The sequence below is a fragment of the Ostrea edulis genome, chromosome 3, assembly GCF_947568905.1.
Source record: "Ostrea edulis chromosome 3, xbOstEdul1.1, whole genome shotgun sequence".
Classification (NCBI taxonomy): domain Eukaryota; kingdom Metazoa; phylum Mollusca; class Bivalvia; order Ostreida; family Ostreidae; genus Ostrea; species Ostrea edulis.
Genome location: NC_079166.1, coordinates 34,541,887 through 34,556,877, shown reverse-complemented (window position 1 = coordinate 34,556,877; position 14,991 = coordinate 34,541,887). Strand labels below are relative to the sequence as shown.

At 36.2% G+C, this 14,991-nt stretch overlaps 1 protein-coding gene across 2 annotated transcripts in view; it reads left to right on the top strand.

The window, feature by feature from the left end:
• LOC125675367 (interferon-induced protein 44-like) overlaps window positions 1-3,013 on the top strand; it is a 58,287-nt gene extending 55,274 nt beyond the window's left edge. For both annotated transcript variants that reach the window (XM_056160543.1, XM_056160542.1), the window contains exons 2-4: window positions 1,674-1,817; window positions 1,917-2,094; window positions 2,177-3,013. In XM_056160543.1, coding sequence (XP_056016518.1) covers window positions 1,689-1,817; window positions 1,917-2,094; window positions 2,177-2,472 — 603 coding nt within the window. In that variant the 5' untranslated portion in view covers window positions 1,674-1,688 and the 3' untranslated portion in view covers window positions 2,473-3,013. The remainder of the gene's footprint in view (window positions 1-1,673; window positions 1,818-1,916; window positions 2,095-2,176) is intronic.
• Window positions 3,014-14,991: the final 11,978 nt, after the last annotated feature.

Sequence of the window (14,991 nt, the reverse complement as noted above, 5' to 3'; positions counted from 1 at the left end):
AGCAATGCACATGCAACGTAAAATCTGCGTAAATACATGGCTGTATATAAATGTCCCAGATGAAGGTTTATGTTCAATTCAACCCCAACCCCACATATGCACTTATTTTTAATTACAATGAACTTCGATCTTTGTTTCTATGCGGTGACAAAGCTGGACATTATTCTTCCAGTTTACCTTGTGTATTTATCTCTATTGTTCCCCTGACGGAGGAAAATCCTTGCAATTAACATGGAACTAACAAGAAATACACGGAGGGATTAACTGAAGTACACAGGCATGCTAGCTTGTCAAACGTAACAGCACACGGAATATACTTTGTTTTCTGTATCTCATTTCATATCTGTTTTGTTTAACTGAAAAAATTCTTATAACAATATGATGTATATAAAGTGCTTACTATTCTTCTCTCACTTAAATTTTAAAGTTTTTTGTGTGCTTTTTAAATTCGCATTTGAATTATTTATTGCATATTAAATTATTACTTTAAAAACCTCCGAATTTTTGTTAAGTTTCAGCATTGCGGAAACCATTAGGAATCAAAGCCTACAGTTTCCGCAGACTGAAACTTGACGGAAACTATATAATCGTTTACGCACGGCGTAAACCATACGGGAAACCTCAACTTCAGGTTTCCGCAGACTGAAACTTGACGGAAACTTGCGGAAACTATATAATCGTTTACGCACTGCGGAAACCATATGGGAAACCTCAACGTCAGGTTTCCGCAAGGTTTCCATATGGTTTCAGTTTTGTGGAAACTAGCGTTTTCATCCAGTGCATGTACAATAACACATATAGTTGAATATACATACATAATTCTGAAAATATATACATGTATATAGGATGTATGTCAGGAGACTTTCGAACATTGGACATATCAGTCAAGTTGTTCCTCAATCTTTGTTTAGGGCAGGCAGCTGTTTTTGTGGAATTTTACATGTTTTAATTCCTATTATCAATATTTTGTATCTTCCGGGGAAAAGGAGTCAGCTTGCATGATATGATGACAAATTTGCTTCATACGTTGATATTTTGTTTAAGATAGGTTTCAAATTAACAACTCATTATTATGACAAACAGTTGAACTTTAGTTTCTCCCTTGTCAACGTCCCATATTTATATAGCAATATTTCATTATCTTTTGAATAAAATAACTGCCATAACTTACGAAAGATTGAGAAAAAAGTTTGTGTTGGTTACCGAAGCAATGAATATCATGTAATTCTTGTATTAGTGCAACGGAATGATAGCATTACAGTGTACAGTTTGTATGAGATTCATGTAATTAAGTCGCATTGCGTTTCTTATTGACATTGTGGTGTATGGAAGAGTGGCAAGAATCCTCTTGTCATTGGAAGCAAGTCGTTTTTTAACTTGATTTCTGATCACCTGCTGCTAGAAGATTTTGTGCTACAGATCTCGAGTCCAACTCTGATTCGAGATAGAAACGAGTATCCATGCAGAGCGAATTTCTCTGGTTTACATATATGTCTTTCATTCAGTATAGTTGCGACAAATACTAATTTTTTCAAAATATTTCGACAATGTTTTCTTTTTTCCCCAGTAGTGTTTATTGTTCCAGCAATCAACTTTTGACCAGCATATCAACTTCCCAGCATATTCAATTAGACATTTATGAAAATATGATTCTTGATGTGCATTTGTTTTAGGTTGAAGCAATTCCAATGAGAAAAAAAGATGGAAAAATCCTACCACTACGGCTATTTGATTGCAGAGGACTCAATGTGGTTCACGGAGTACCCATTGAGGATATAAGATTGATTATTCAAGGTCACGTGAAAAGTGGATACAATGTTAGTTATATTTCATCTATGGAATTAATATCATGATATATGATGCACATGTAAATAAGAGTCCTTACAGATACTATATCGCACAGTTATGTTCTACAGATTAACCCCGTGGCACCCATAACCGAAGACGACCAAAAATATAGAAAGGATCCGGAAAAGAAGGACCTCATGCATTGTATTGTGTATGTAGCGAATGCAGGTAATCCTTCTGAACAGTTGACAGATGAGGAAACCGAGAAGCAAATAAGACACGTCAGAGAAAAAATAGCCGTGCAACGTAGGTGGATAAAATTTTATTATTCTTGTTTCAAATTTCATGTTTATAAAATTATTAACTCATTTTGAAATCCATTCGACAGATTTGCCACAACTGGTTCTTTTCACCAATATTGACAAGGTTAGAATTTCAAATACGAATGATTTAATGGACATCTTCAGAAGCCAGGGAGTAAGGGATACATGTACCAAAGCTGCTGAATACATGCAAATTCCATTAATGAACGTCCTACCGATGTCAAACTATCATGAAGAAAATCTGCCTACTTTGGAGAAAGACATTCTAGCTCTCTTCTATCTACTGACCATGATGCAAAGAGCAAATGAATACATAATCCGCATTACCAAAGATGACGTCCCAGATGATTTTTATGATTAATCATTTTTGAAAGATAACTATTGATTCCAGGCAATAGGTTTCTACATTGTAGAGATAGCTACATGTATATATCATATTTGAATTGCATGGTTAGTGTAGTTTCTTGGATCTAAGATAGGTCAGTGTGATATACTAATGTGTACTAAATCGAACTTGTATAGAATTTTATGACTTTACACTGTTCGTTATCTTCACCTTACATTTACAATGCGTGTTATCCCCGTCTGTGATGATAATTTAGTTTGGTGTTATGTTCCACTTTCTCTTTTGTTATCAACATAAGATTTATTGTAATGGAAATTTTAGAGCTTCATTTTGTAAATCTAGCAGTTTAATCGTGAAAAGAAGGGCCATTGCTAATTGTTTTGAATAAAATTGCAAGTACTATAGTAAAACTCCACTAGAATTCATTTTACACAGGATATAAGGGTATTAGATTTACCTACAATTAGTCTTTGAAATCAATATAGATGTCTACATGTGGTTTACTATTATATTCAGAAAGATATAAATCTACATATATATAAAGTCTTACATATGATGTGTGAATTCTTCTTCTTCTTTTTTTTTTTGGATATTATATTGAACATAGATGTTAACGGCAAACAACAACTCGAAATTTTCACAAATGGAATTACTTCAGTTTCTCCGTTGTCCAATTCCCTTACCTATGTAGCAATAATCCATTATCACCTGCATATACAGTGAAACTTCTCTAAACCGGCCGCCTCTTGGACCGACAAAAACGGCCGGTTTAGCGGGATGGCCGGTATACCGAGAATTTAGCAATTATAGACGTTTTATCTCAATGTTCACAAAGTAGGTACTGTTCACTTTGATCTGGTGATCTATGATCAATTATCGGTGGAGATTAAATTAGTCCGCTGGTATTTAAAGATAATTATGAATTACAAGAAATATTCTCGCTCAAATCATCTAATTTCAAACTGAAAATATATAACAGGATACATAAAGAAAACACAGAGGCCTATAATTGGAATTCCTCTTACCTATAAAAACTGTTTTTTACATTTTGTACAGAATTTGGAAGGGTTCCTTGGATTAGCTAAGTGTCAATTAGCACCTTTGACAGCACAGGTAAACAATATAAATTAAAGAGGTCACTGGTGTCTTTCACACCTCCAGTGGATAATTTCCCACCTGGTCAGTTGGTCAGTCAATTTGCACAACCTCTGGCCAAAATGTTCTTGTCTTCAAAAAGTGGCCGGTATGTTATGGGTAAATTACACATGTTTGTTAACAAATGTACTTTAAAAAGTGTCCGATGTCCGGTTTTCAGGGGTGGCCGGTTTTGTAAGACTTTCTTTGTAAGGAAATGTTAAGATTTCTGCCGGGACTTTGAAAATCGGCCGATATTCAGGGAGAACCGGTTTTCTAAGGGGCCAATATGGAGAAGTTTCACTGTAGTTGTTATGTCTCCACACTGATTCGACAGGAAATACAATGTTCTGATTAAGATCAATTTTTCAATCAAGATAGCCTACTAAATTAAGTTGATGTTACAGCCTCAAGCCAGATTTATGCTCGTTAAAAGGATATAATTTACCAATGGAACCTGTCATTAAGTCTAATGTTATCGGATGTCTTTGAAATCGAACGTTAGGTCGTTCTTTTCACACTGATTTTGACTACGAATTACTCAGCTCGGACATTTCAATATTCATCAGACAGAATAAGTTCAAGATCTGAGACTGATATCCCTTCAATCTCTCTGGAGCAATATTAGTTTGTTCGATTTTTTTCAGAACATGTTTCAGGGAATTTTGATCGTATCAGTCTTTAGTATGGTTGCAAATGTCTCAGTCAACTAAAGCAAACAATATGCATAGTATGCAGCTATTTTTGAAGAAAAAAATCTGAACAACTCTTTCTTTTTGTTTATATCATATCCATTCCTTTCCACATATTCTGATTACCGTAACTCTGTTTTTATATTCATGTGGCGCACAAAACATTCAAAAAGTTGGGGTGTTAGTATGCCGTTAATATCTACTTCCAATAAAATATCTAAGTATGAAGCAAAAGTGGATGAATCTGTTGTGTATTTTATTTCGAGCTGAGAGGGATATATCAAATCGGCATGTGAATGAAAGTTATCATTGTTAATAGTGTAAAACTTATACGGTACCAATTTTGATGCACCAGATGCGCATTTCGACAAATAATGTCTCTTCAGTGATGCTCAACCCAAATGTTTGAAATCCGAAATAACTATGAAGTTTTAGAGCTAAATATAGCCAAAAACAGCGTGCCAAAAAAGTGGAGCCAAATTCGTCCAAGGAAAAGAGCTATGCATGAGGGAGATAATCCTTAATTTTGAAATGAATTTCTAAATTTTATAACAGCAATTAAATATACATCCGTATTTTCAAGCTAGTAACGAAGTACTTAGCAACTGGGCTGTAGAGACCCTCGGGGACTAACAGTCCACCAGCAGAGGCCTCGACCCAGGTAATAGATAATACATCGTCTATATATTCTAATATCGATTTGAAGGCCACAGCAAGAGCTTTTTTTCTTACGTTGAAGTTTCTGAATAATTTATGCGCTACATGTATATAAAAACAGGTCAACTAACAAAGGAGCATAATGTGTGTCCATGGGAATTTCAACAAACTGTTCGAAAAACTGATCACCAAAGATCACGAAGATATGGTCAATGAGGAACTATAGCATACTTTTTATGTCAACTTCAGAATACTTGTGCGTGGAATCAGAGTAGTGTTCAATAAATTATTTCTTTGCATGACTGATCACCAGCTATAAATATTCCCGTTTTCAATTTCCGTTGAAGAAACAACTATCTATGATATCAAAAGTGTAGTCTTTACTTTATCGTGTGTAATGGTCGTGTAAAGTGTTGAAATGTCATAGGTTTCGGTGCTGTATATTTGAGAAAAGTTTTGCGATTTCAAGATTACTAAAAGTTCTTTAGAATTATTTAGAATCCACATTTGCTTAACATCACTTCTTGCATATAGGGCTGCACAGTGTTCGGCTAGACTTCGCGAGATTTCGTTTCTGGAGATAAACAAACATGTCGAGTGTCACACGATACCTAGTGCGATGACGTTTTCAATCTTATATTGGGGATATTACATATTGGGAACAAAATTTTTAGTATCAAATCCTGAATAACTGTTCATTAAGATCTGTTGTTAAGATTACTTACGTAAAAGAGATGTACCATGTCTGTGGTAAAACACGAAGCTCAAGGTTCCATGCGAGACTGAAGCTACAGTCAGCTGTTACGGTATGTTAAATTTTTAGTCATTTGAGAGGTAAAATACAGATTTGAATTAAGAAGAAACTAATTTTTGATTTCGAATTATTCTAAAATCTATGTGATGAAATTTTAAAGGGAAGAAAAACTCTACACTACTACCACCACCCTTTCACCCAAATTTCAATATGAACTAGTTCTAATTGTAACGGGGACCGTTACAGATGTTCCCCAAACCTCCCCCAATTAAAAAGTGATGTCCTTGTGAATCTATAGGAAAAAATCATTTTATTTTAGCCTTTAATTTCATGTAGTACGTTCAATATGGTCATTTCAGTACCAAGAAATGAAAGAAAGCGTTGCACGTGCATACACGCGCACGCGTGTATGATTCCGAATTTTTGTTGATGTCGTTCAACAGGCATGTGTATCATATACCCACAGTATGAATTTCATAACGTTTCCACCAAATATAAGGAAGTTATAGCGATTTTAAAATCGTCCAATCAGAATTCAGCACACGTGCATGCACGTGCTGAGCAGTAATTCTAACCACAGCAATTTGTAAGGAGTACCAAGATACATCTAAACCCCTAATATCAATAGAATTTGATGAAAAACAAAAACGTTATCGTCCTTTAAAAATTGAACATTTAAAAAACGTTGCACACGCATGCGCGTGTGCGTTGGCATTTTTTGTTACACCAACATATAGATACACATATTGTCTACGTATGCTGTGAATATCATCTCATTCGCTTCATAAATAAGATAGTTACAAACGTTTTAGCATTATCCAATCAAAATGAAGCGCACGTGCATGCGCGTGCAAATTGGTAATTTTGACCATGTAAATCAGTTAAGGGTCTCAATATCTACCTATGATATGAATTTCAAGCCATTTCAATGAGCAACAAAAAAGTTAGACTGATTCCAAAGTTAGCGTACACATTTTGTAATGCGCGTGCACGCGCATGAGTGCGCGTGCTGGCAAAATAACTATTATTTTTCATATGTACAAATGATATACTATCATCCTATTTAGGTTTTATATCGCTTCCTTCAATATTCTGATTTTCCATTTTTTGTACCAAAATTGCAATGCACGTGCGCGCGCGTGCATGCACGTGCGAACAAAATGATTATCACTATGCACATCTACAAACGCTATACTATCATCCTGGAAAGTTTCATATCGATCCCTTTTGTAGTTTCTGAGAACACTACCGGACAAAAAAGTACCGGAGAAAAAGAATAATAATAATAACTAGACACGATCTCGTTGCGAGCAACGAGTAGGTCTTCCGTCCGATTTGTTGATGCACTCGGAGTTAAAAAAAAAAAAAAAGACAAATGAGTCCCAATTTAGTTTCCGACTTTAAGACACTTTAGATATAATCAATTTTTCATATCATAAGCTTCTGAAGCAAAGTTGCGGTGAAATTCGTTTGAAATTCGACTCTCCAGGCGAGCCATAAGGCCCGTGGGCCTATTTCTTGATGTCATTTGTTAGCCCTCTATAGACTCAACAACTTTAGTTCTATATGTTTTTACAAAATATTTACCTGTAAAAAGTTATTGAGATCGACCGATATCGACAAAAAATCGACTCTACAGGCGAGCCATTAGGACCATAGGCCTATTTCTTGATATCAATCGATAGATCTCGATAAACTGAACAACTTTTGTTCAATATGTCCTTACAAAATATTTACCAGTTACAAGTTTTTGAAATCGACTGATATCGACAAAAATCGACTCTACAGGCGAGCCATGAGGCCCACAGACCCATTTTTTGATATTGATCGATAGGTTATGACACATTGAACAACTTTTGTTCAATAATGCTTTTCAAAAAATATGTCGTTTTAAAGATATGAGGCGTCAAATATTTACGATTTTGGCCCTTAAAATCTCTAATTACGTAACATATGACCTACTTTTTGATTTGATAAGATCAAGCTCGTTGAGATGAACATTTCCGCTTCTACAACTTATTATAAAATATTAATAGTTTCTGAGATATTCTCAAAAACATTTGGACCCTTCTGAACCCCTAATTAAAAGGGCCAGCCCCTTTTGCTTGATATCGTAAGAAAGGCCTTGTCATTTTAAACATTTTTTGCTCAACAAGTATTTAGAAATTCTTTACCGTTCTCGAGTTATCTCTACAAGAAATATTTAGGGGCCAAACTGTAGCTCCCTAACGGGGCCACATAGGGAAAAAACGAAATGTACATATTGTTTAGATTATCATTCTGAACAACTTTTGTTCAATAATGCTTTTCAAAATATTTGTCGTTTTCAAGATATGAGGCGTCAATTATTTATGATTTTGGCCCTTAAAATCCCTTATTACGTAACATATGACCTACTTTTTGATTTGATAAGAACAAGCTCGTTTAGTTGAACATTTCCGCTTCAATGACTTATTACAAAATATTAATAGTTTCTGAGATATTCTCATAAACCTTTGGACCCTTCTGGGCCCCTAATTTAAAGGGTCAGCCGTTTTTGCTTGATATCGTAAGAAAAGTCATGACATTTCAAACATTTTTTGTTCAACAAGTATTTAGAAATTCTTTACCGTTCTCGAGTTATTTCTAGAAGTAATTTTTAGGGGCCAAACTGTAGCTCCCTAACGGGGCCACATAGGGTAAAAACAAAATATGCATATTGTTCAGATCATCATTCTGAACAACTTTTGTTCTTTATTGCTTTTCAAAATATTTGTCGTTTTCGAGATACAAGGGTTAAAAAATTTATGGTTTTGGCCCTTAAAATCCCTTATTACGTAACATATGACCTAAATTTTTATATGAATAGATTTGGATTGTTGAGATGAACATTTTCTGTTCTTTGACTTATACCAAAATATTAACGATTTTTGGAATATTTGATCTAGACTTTGAGCCCTTCTAGATCCCTAATTTAAGGGGCTAGCCCCTAAATCTTGATATTTTCGAAAAGATCTCGTAAATGTGCACAACTTTTGTTCTACATGTCTTAACAAAATATTTGCAAGAAAAAAGATATTGGAGATCAAAGGTCAAAAATCGCCGAAATCGGCGAAAAATGTTGGCATCCATTTTTTCAGGTCCAGGCGAGCGTTTAGGCAAATCGCCTCCGGTAAAATCGAATCCCCCACAAATCTTCTAAAATGTTTACTCTATCTTGTGTAGAAATTTCAAGACTCTAGCTTCAAAACTAACGGAGGAGATGCGTGGACAACAAGGCCCTTCAAAAAGTCACTAAAAGAGAGATAACTCCTGACCGGAAGTGACGTCAAGCACGAAATTTTGCAAGCAAAGTCTCGTCACCAAAAGACATCTTTCCTGAAAATTTCGTGAAAATCGAACCAGAAATGGCTGAGAAAAACGCGTGTACTACCAAGGAAAATAATAATAATAATAATAATAATAATAATGAAGAAGAAGAACGCGAACAATAATAGTAAGGTCTTCCGCAGGAGACGGAAGACCTTAACTAGTTCTAATTGTAACGGGGACCGTTACATATGTTCCCCAAACCTCCCCCAATTAAAAAGTGATGTCCTTGTGAATCTATAGCAAAAAATCATTTTATTTTAGCCTTTAATTACATGTAGTACGTTCAATATGGTCATTTCAGTACCAAAAAAAATGAAAGAAAGCGTTGCACGCGCATACACGCGCACGCGTGTATGATTCCGAATTTATGTTGATGTCGTTCAACAGGCATGTGTATCATATACCCACAGTGTGAATTTCATAACGTTTCCACCAAATACAAGGAAGTTATAGCGATTTTAAAATCGTCCAATCAGAATTCAGCACACGTGCATGCACGTGCTGGGCAGTAATTCTAACCACAACAATTTGTAAGGAGTAACAAGACACATCTAAACCATTAATATCAATAGAATTTGATGAAAAACAAAAACGTTATCGTCCTTTAAAAATTGAAAATTTAAAAACGTTGCACGCGCATGTGCATCTGCGTTGGCATTTTTTTCTTACACCAATATATAGATACACATATCGTCTACATATGCTGTGAATATCATCTCATTCACTTCATAAACAAGATAGTTACAAACGTTTTAGTATTATCCAATCAAAATGAAGCGCACGTGCATGCGCGTGCAAATTGGTAATTTTGACCATGTAAATCAGTTAAGGGTCTCAATATCTACCTATGATATGAATTTCAAGCCATTTCAATGAACAGCAAAAAAGTTAGACTGATTCCAAAGTTAGTGTACAAATTTTGTAATGCGCGTGCACGCGCATGCGTGCGCGTGCTGGCAAAATAACTATTATTTTTCATATGTACAAATGATATACTATCATCCTATTTAGGTTTTATATCGCTTCCTTCAATATTCTGATTTTCCATTTTTTGTACCAAAATTGCAATGCACGTGCGCGCGCGTGCATGCACGTGCAAACAAAATGACTATCACTATGCACATCTACAAACGCTATACTATCATCCTGGAAAGTTTCATATCGATCCCTTTTGTAGTTTCTGAGAACACTACCGGACAAAAAAGTACCGGAGAAAAAGAATAATAATAATAACTAGATGCGATCTCGTTGCGAGCAACGAGTGGGTCTTCCGCCCAATTTTAGATGTGATGAGATAAGAATTTGACTGAGATTTTCGTTCATAAATAATGATACAAATATATTATCTAGACGTACAATTTAGCTTCGGTAATGTTTTACAAATATTGATCATTTAAGTGTTATAAATTAAAGACTCTCTGCCCCTCTCGGCCACTAATTAAAGGGGTCAGCCTTTTTTCGAGAAAAAAGTTAATAATGTTATTTACTGCGATACAAATTCGACTGATCAGGCGAGTCATGTCGCCCGGAGGCATATTTTTTTATATCATTCTAGATATATCTTGCAAAACTGAACAAATTTTGTTCTATATGTCTTATCAAAATTTTCTTGAGAAAAAAATTATTGATTGCGACATTTATCAGACTGTTAAGGCGAGTAATAAGGCCCGTGGGCCTTTGTCTTGATATCGTTTGAAAGATCTTGCAAAACTGAACAACTTTTGTTCTACATGTCTTATCAAAAGTTTCTCCAGAAAAAAGCTATTGATTGTGACACTAATCAAACTCTTCAGGCGAGCCATGAGGCCCGTTCGCCTATTTCATGATGTTGTTCGAAAGATTTTGCAAAACTGAACAACTTTTGTTCTACATGTCTTATCAAAAGTTTCTCCAGAAAAAAGCTATTGATTGTGACACTAATCAAACTCTTCAGGCGAGCCATGAGGCCCGTTCGCCTATTTCATGATGTTGTTCGAAAGATTTTGCAAAACTGAACAACTTTTGTTCTAGATGTCTTATTAAAAGTTTCTTGACAAAAATGTTATAGCTTGCAACAATAACCCAACTGTTCAGGTTAGCCATGAGACCTGCAGGCCTATTTCTTAACATCGTTAGTTAACGCTTGCGAAACTGAACAACTTTTGTTCTACATGTCTTATCAAAAGTTTCTCGAGAAAAAAGTTATTGATTGTGAAACTAATCAAACTCTCCAGGCGAGCCATGAAGCCCGTTTGCCTTTTTCATGATGTTGTTCGAAACATCTTGCAAAACTGAACAACTTTTGTTCTAGATGTCTTATGAAATGTTTCTTGACAAAAATGTTATAGATTGCAACAATAACCCAACTGTTCAGGTGAGCCATGAGACCCGCAGGCCTATTTCTTAACATCGTTAGTTAACGCTTGCGAAACTGAACAACTTTTGTTCTACATGCCTTATCAAAAGTTTCTCGAGAAAAAAGTTAGTAATTGTGACAATAATCAAACTGTTCAGGCGAGCCATGAGCCCGTTCGCGTTTTTCATGATGTTGTTCGAGAGATCTTGCAAAACTGAACAACTTTTGTTCTAGATGTCTTATTAAAAGTTTCTTGACAAAAATGTTATAGATTGCAACAATAACCAAATTGTTCAGGTGAGCCATGAGACCTGCAGGCCTATTTCTTAACATCGTTAACATCTGAGGACAGACAGATCACTTGAAGGGTGGGGGGTTTCTTCCTTGGGGACGACAGGCGTGATGGGTGGGTTGGCCTTACTCGTGGAGACTGGCCCCTGGATGCGTGACCTTGACCTTTGACCTTGACCCACTTTCAAGGTCAAACCTCAAAAATCCTGTTGTTGGGCATGAAACCGGTCAAAATAGTGTATTATAAACAGCTGAGGACAGACAGATCACTTGAAGGGTGGGGGGTTTCTTCCTTGGGGACGACAGGCGTGATGGGTGGGTTGGCCTTACTCGTGGAGACTGGCCCCTGGATGCGTGACTTTGACCTTGACCCACTTTCAAGGTCAAACCTCAAAAACCCATGGGGGAGAAAGTGTGACTTTGACCTTGACCTGATTTTGAAGGTCAGAGAGGTCACGGGGCTTCGTTTAAGTGGTCCCGCATCCCTATCTACATCCGTGAAGAAGTTGTGGGCTCGAACGACGACGTCGGAGACTTTCGGGGGCGAGAACCGTGCTTCGGGGTTCTCGGTTTCCCTCGGTCAACTTTTCTGTGCGAGAGCGTTTCATCTGGAATTCGTCGGCGAAGGTCTCGCCTCTCCACGACTTGCGGTCTAGTGAGAGTAGCGATAACGGGGTTTTCGACGTTAAGTCGCCGCCATTCGCAGAGTGGTCAAAGTTCAGAGTTGACATTCGTGATGCCGAGACCGGTCCAAAATTCCTTGCTGACCCATGTGATATTTCGATGCTATCTGAAGCGTGAAAGAGCGTATAAAAAGTGCCATTTTCTGGCCATTCTGGATGACCTTGACCTTTGACCTTGACCTACTTTTTCAAGGTCAAGGTCACCCAACCCGTCCCAGTGGGTTCCGTCTCTCTACGACGAAGACTTTAGGAGTCGTCAATTTGTAGGGGACAAATCGCAAAACATGAGGGGGCATTAACTCCCTTTAGGGGACACCGAATCCCTTCATTTGAAATTCTTCGCTTCTACTAATTACCCTCTGTGTTTTAGAAAAGGTTTCATCCTCCTATCATTTACGGTTACAAAGTAGAAGTGCTAACAATGATTTCTGCGAAAGGTCAAATAACTCCGTAAGGGGTCAAAGTTCAATTACGCAGGGTGAACTGTATTCGTTTCTCAAGAAGTACTATATGATGGACTATAAAGTTTTTCGATAAGTCTTAAGACGAAGATTTTTTTTGACGGCAGGAAAATAATAATAATAATAATAAACAGAACAATAACAATAGGACTTTCCACTGAAAGGTGGAAAGCCCTAACTAGTGATCCTAATTGTTCGCGAACAATTAGAGGGCTTTCCACCTACAATGATTTAAAAAAAGATATTTAAAAATATTTAAGATGATGTACGAATTTCAAAATGACCAAGAAAATTTAATTAATAATTTTCACGATGACCTTGACCTTTGACCTTGACCTCATTTTGAAGGTCAAAGGTCATTGCTCTTAATGCAAGTGATCCCATGTCTCTATCTATATTAATGTAAAAGATATAAGCTTAAAAAATGTTAATCAAGACATTCAGGGGCAATCATTTGTTTAGGGGTTTTCGATTTCTTTCGGTTAGCTTATCAATGCTAAAAATACTTTGAAAGACCTTGAAAATGGAAAAAAATTAATTTTGATGATGACCTTGACCTCATTTTGAAGGTCAAAGGTCATCGATCCTAATGCAAGTGGTCCCATGTCTCTATCTATATTAATATAAAAGTTATAGGCTTAGATAATGATATTGGAGACTTTCAGGGGCAATAACTATGCTTAAGGGTTTTGGTATCCCTTTGATTATTTTTTCTTTGCAAGAGGGTTTTACTGTGAATTCATTAGCGAAGGTTTCGTGTCTCTATGACTTTCCGTTAAGTAGGAGTAGCGATAACAAGGTTTTCGACGCGAGTCTCCGAAATTCACAGAAGGGTCAGAGTTCAAAGTTGTAATGCATACTATCAAAACCAATCAAGAAGTCAATACCTACCCATATAATATTTCAACGCTATCTTAAGCAGGAAAAAGAGTATAAAAAGTGCTATTTTTTCCTCTTTTCTGATGACCTTGACCTTTGACCTTGACCTAATTTTCAAGGTCAAAGGTCACCGATCCTATTCCAGTTGGTCCCATGTCTCTACGACAAACCGTTCTCAAGCTCGAAATGTTTTATGAATATATCGCAAAACATAAAGAGGCATTAACTCCCTTTAAGGGACACCGAATCCCTTCATTTTAAATTCTTCGCTTCTACTAATTACCCTCTATGTTTTAGAAAAGGTTTCATCCTCCTATCATTTACGGTTACAAAGTAGAAGTGCTAACAATGATTTCTGCGAAAGGTCAAATAACTCCGTAAGGGGTCAAAGTTGAATTACGCAGGGTGAACTGTATTCGTTTCTCAAGAAGTACTAAATGATGGACTATAAAGTTTTTCGATAAGTCTTAAGACGAAGATTTTTTTTGACGGCAGGAAAATAATAATAATAACTAGTAATCCTAATTGTTCGCGAACAATTAGAGGTCTTTCCACCTTTTCAGACATTCAAACAATGTCTCTGAATACAAAAAAAAATGTACTTTATATGCTTTAGACGGTATAAAAATTGCTTATTTTCAAAGTTTCTAGATGACCTTGACCGTTGACCTTGACCTAATTTTCAAGGTCAAAGGTCAGGGATGTCACTTCAGTTGGTCCTGTCTTCCTAGGACAAATACTTTAGGAGTTGTAAATTTCTACGCGAAATTTAAAATTTTTAAGGGCATTAATTCCCGTTAGGGATCAACGAATCATCAAAAACAGGAAGTCATCTTTTACAATTGATCAGGCAATAAGTTTAGTGAACATTTCGTGTTCGTACCATTTACGGTTTCCATACTGTAGTGATAACAATGGTTTTTACGCAAGTCGCTGTAAATCGAACAAAGGTCAAAGTTCAGAATGGAAATGATATGCGTTGACTTAAGTTGGTCCTTGACTACTTGTGCATAGTATACCTTTTCTGTGCTTTATATGCTTTAGACGGTGTGAAAATTGCTTATTTTCAAAGTTTCTAGATGACCTTGACCTTTGACCTTGACCTAATTTTCAAGGTCAAAGGTCAGGGATGTCACTTCAGTTGGTCCTGTCTTCCTACGACAAATACTTTAGGAGTTGTAAATTTCTACGCGAAATCAAAAACTTTCAAGGGCATTAATTCCCGTTAGGGATCAACGAATCATCAAAAACAGGAAGTCATCTTTTACAATTGATCAGGCAATAAGTTTAGTCAACA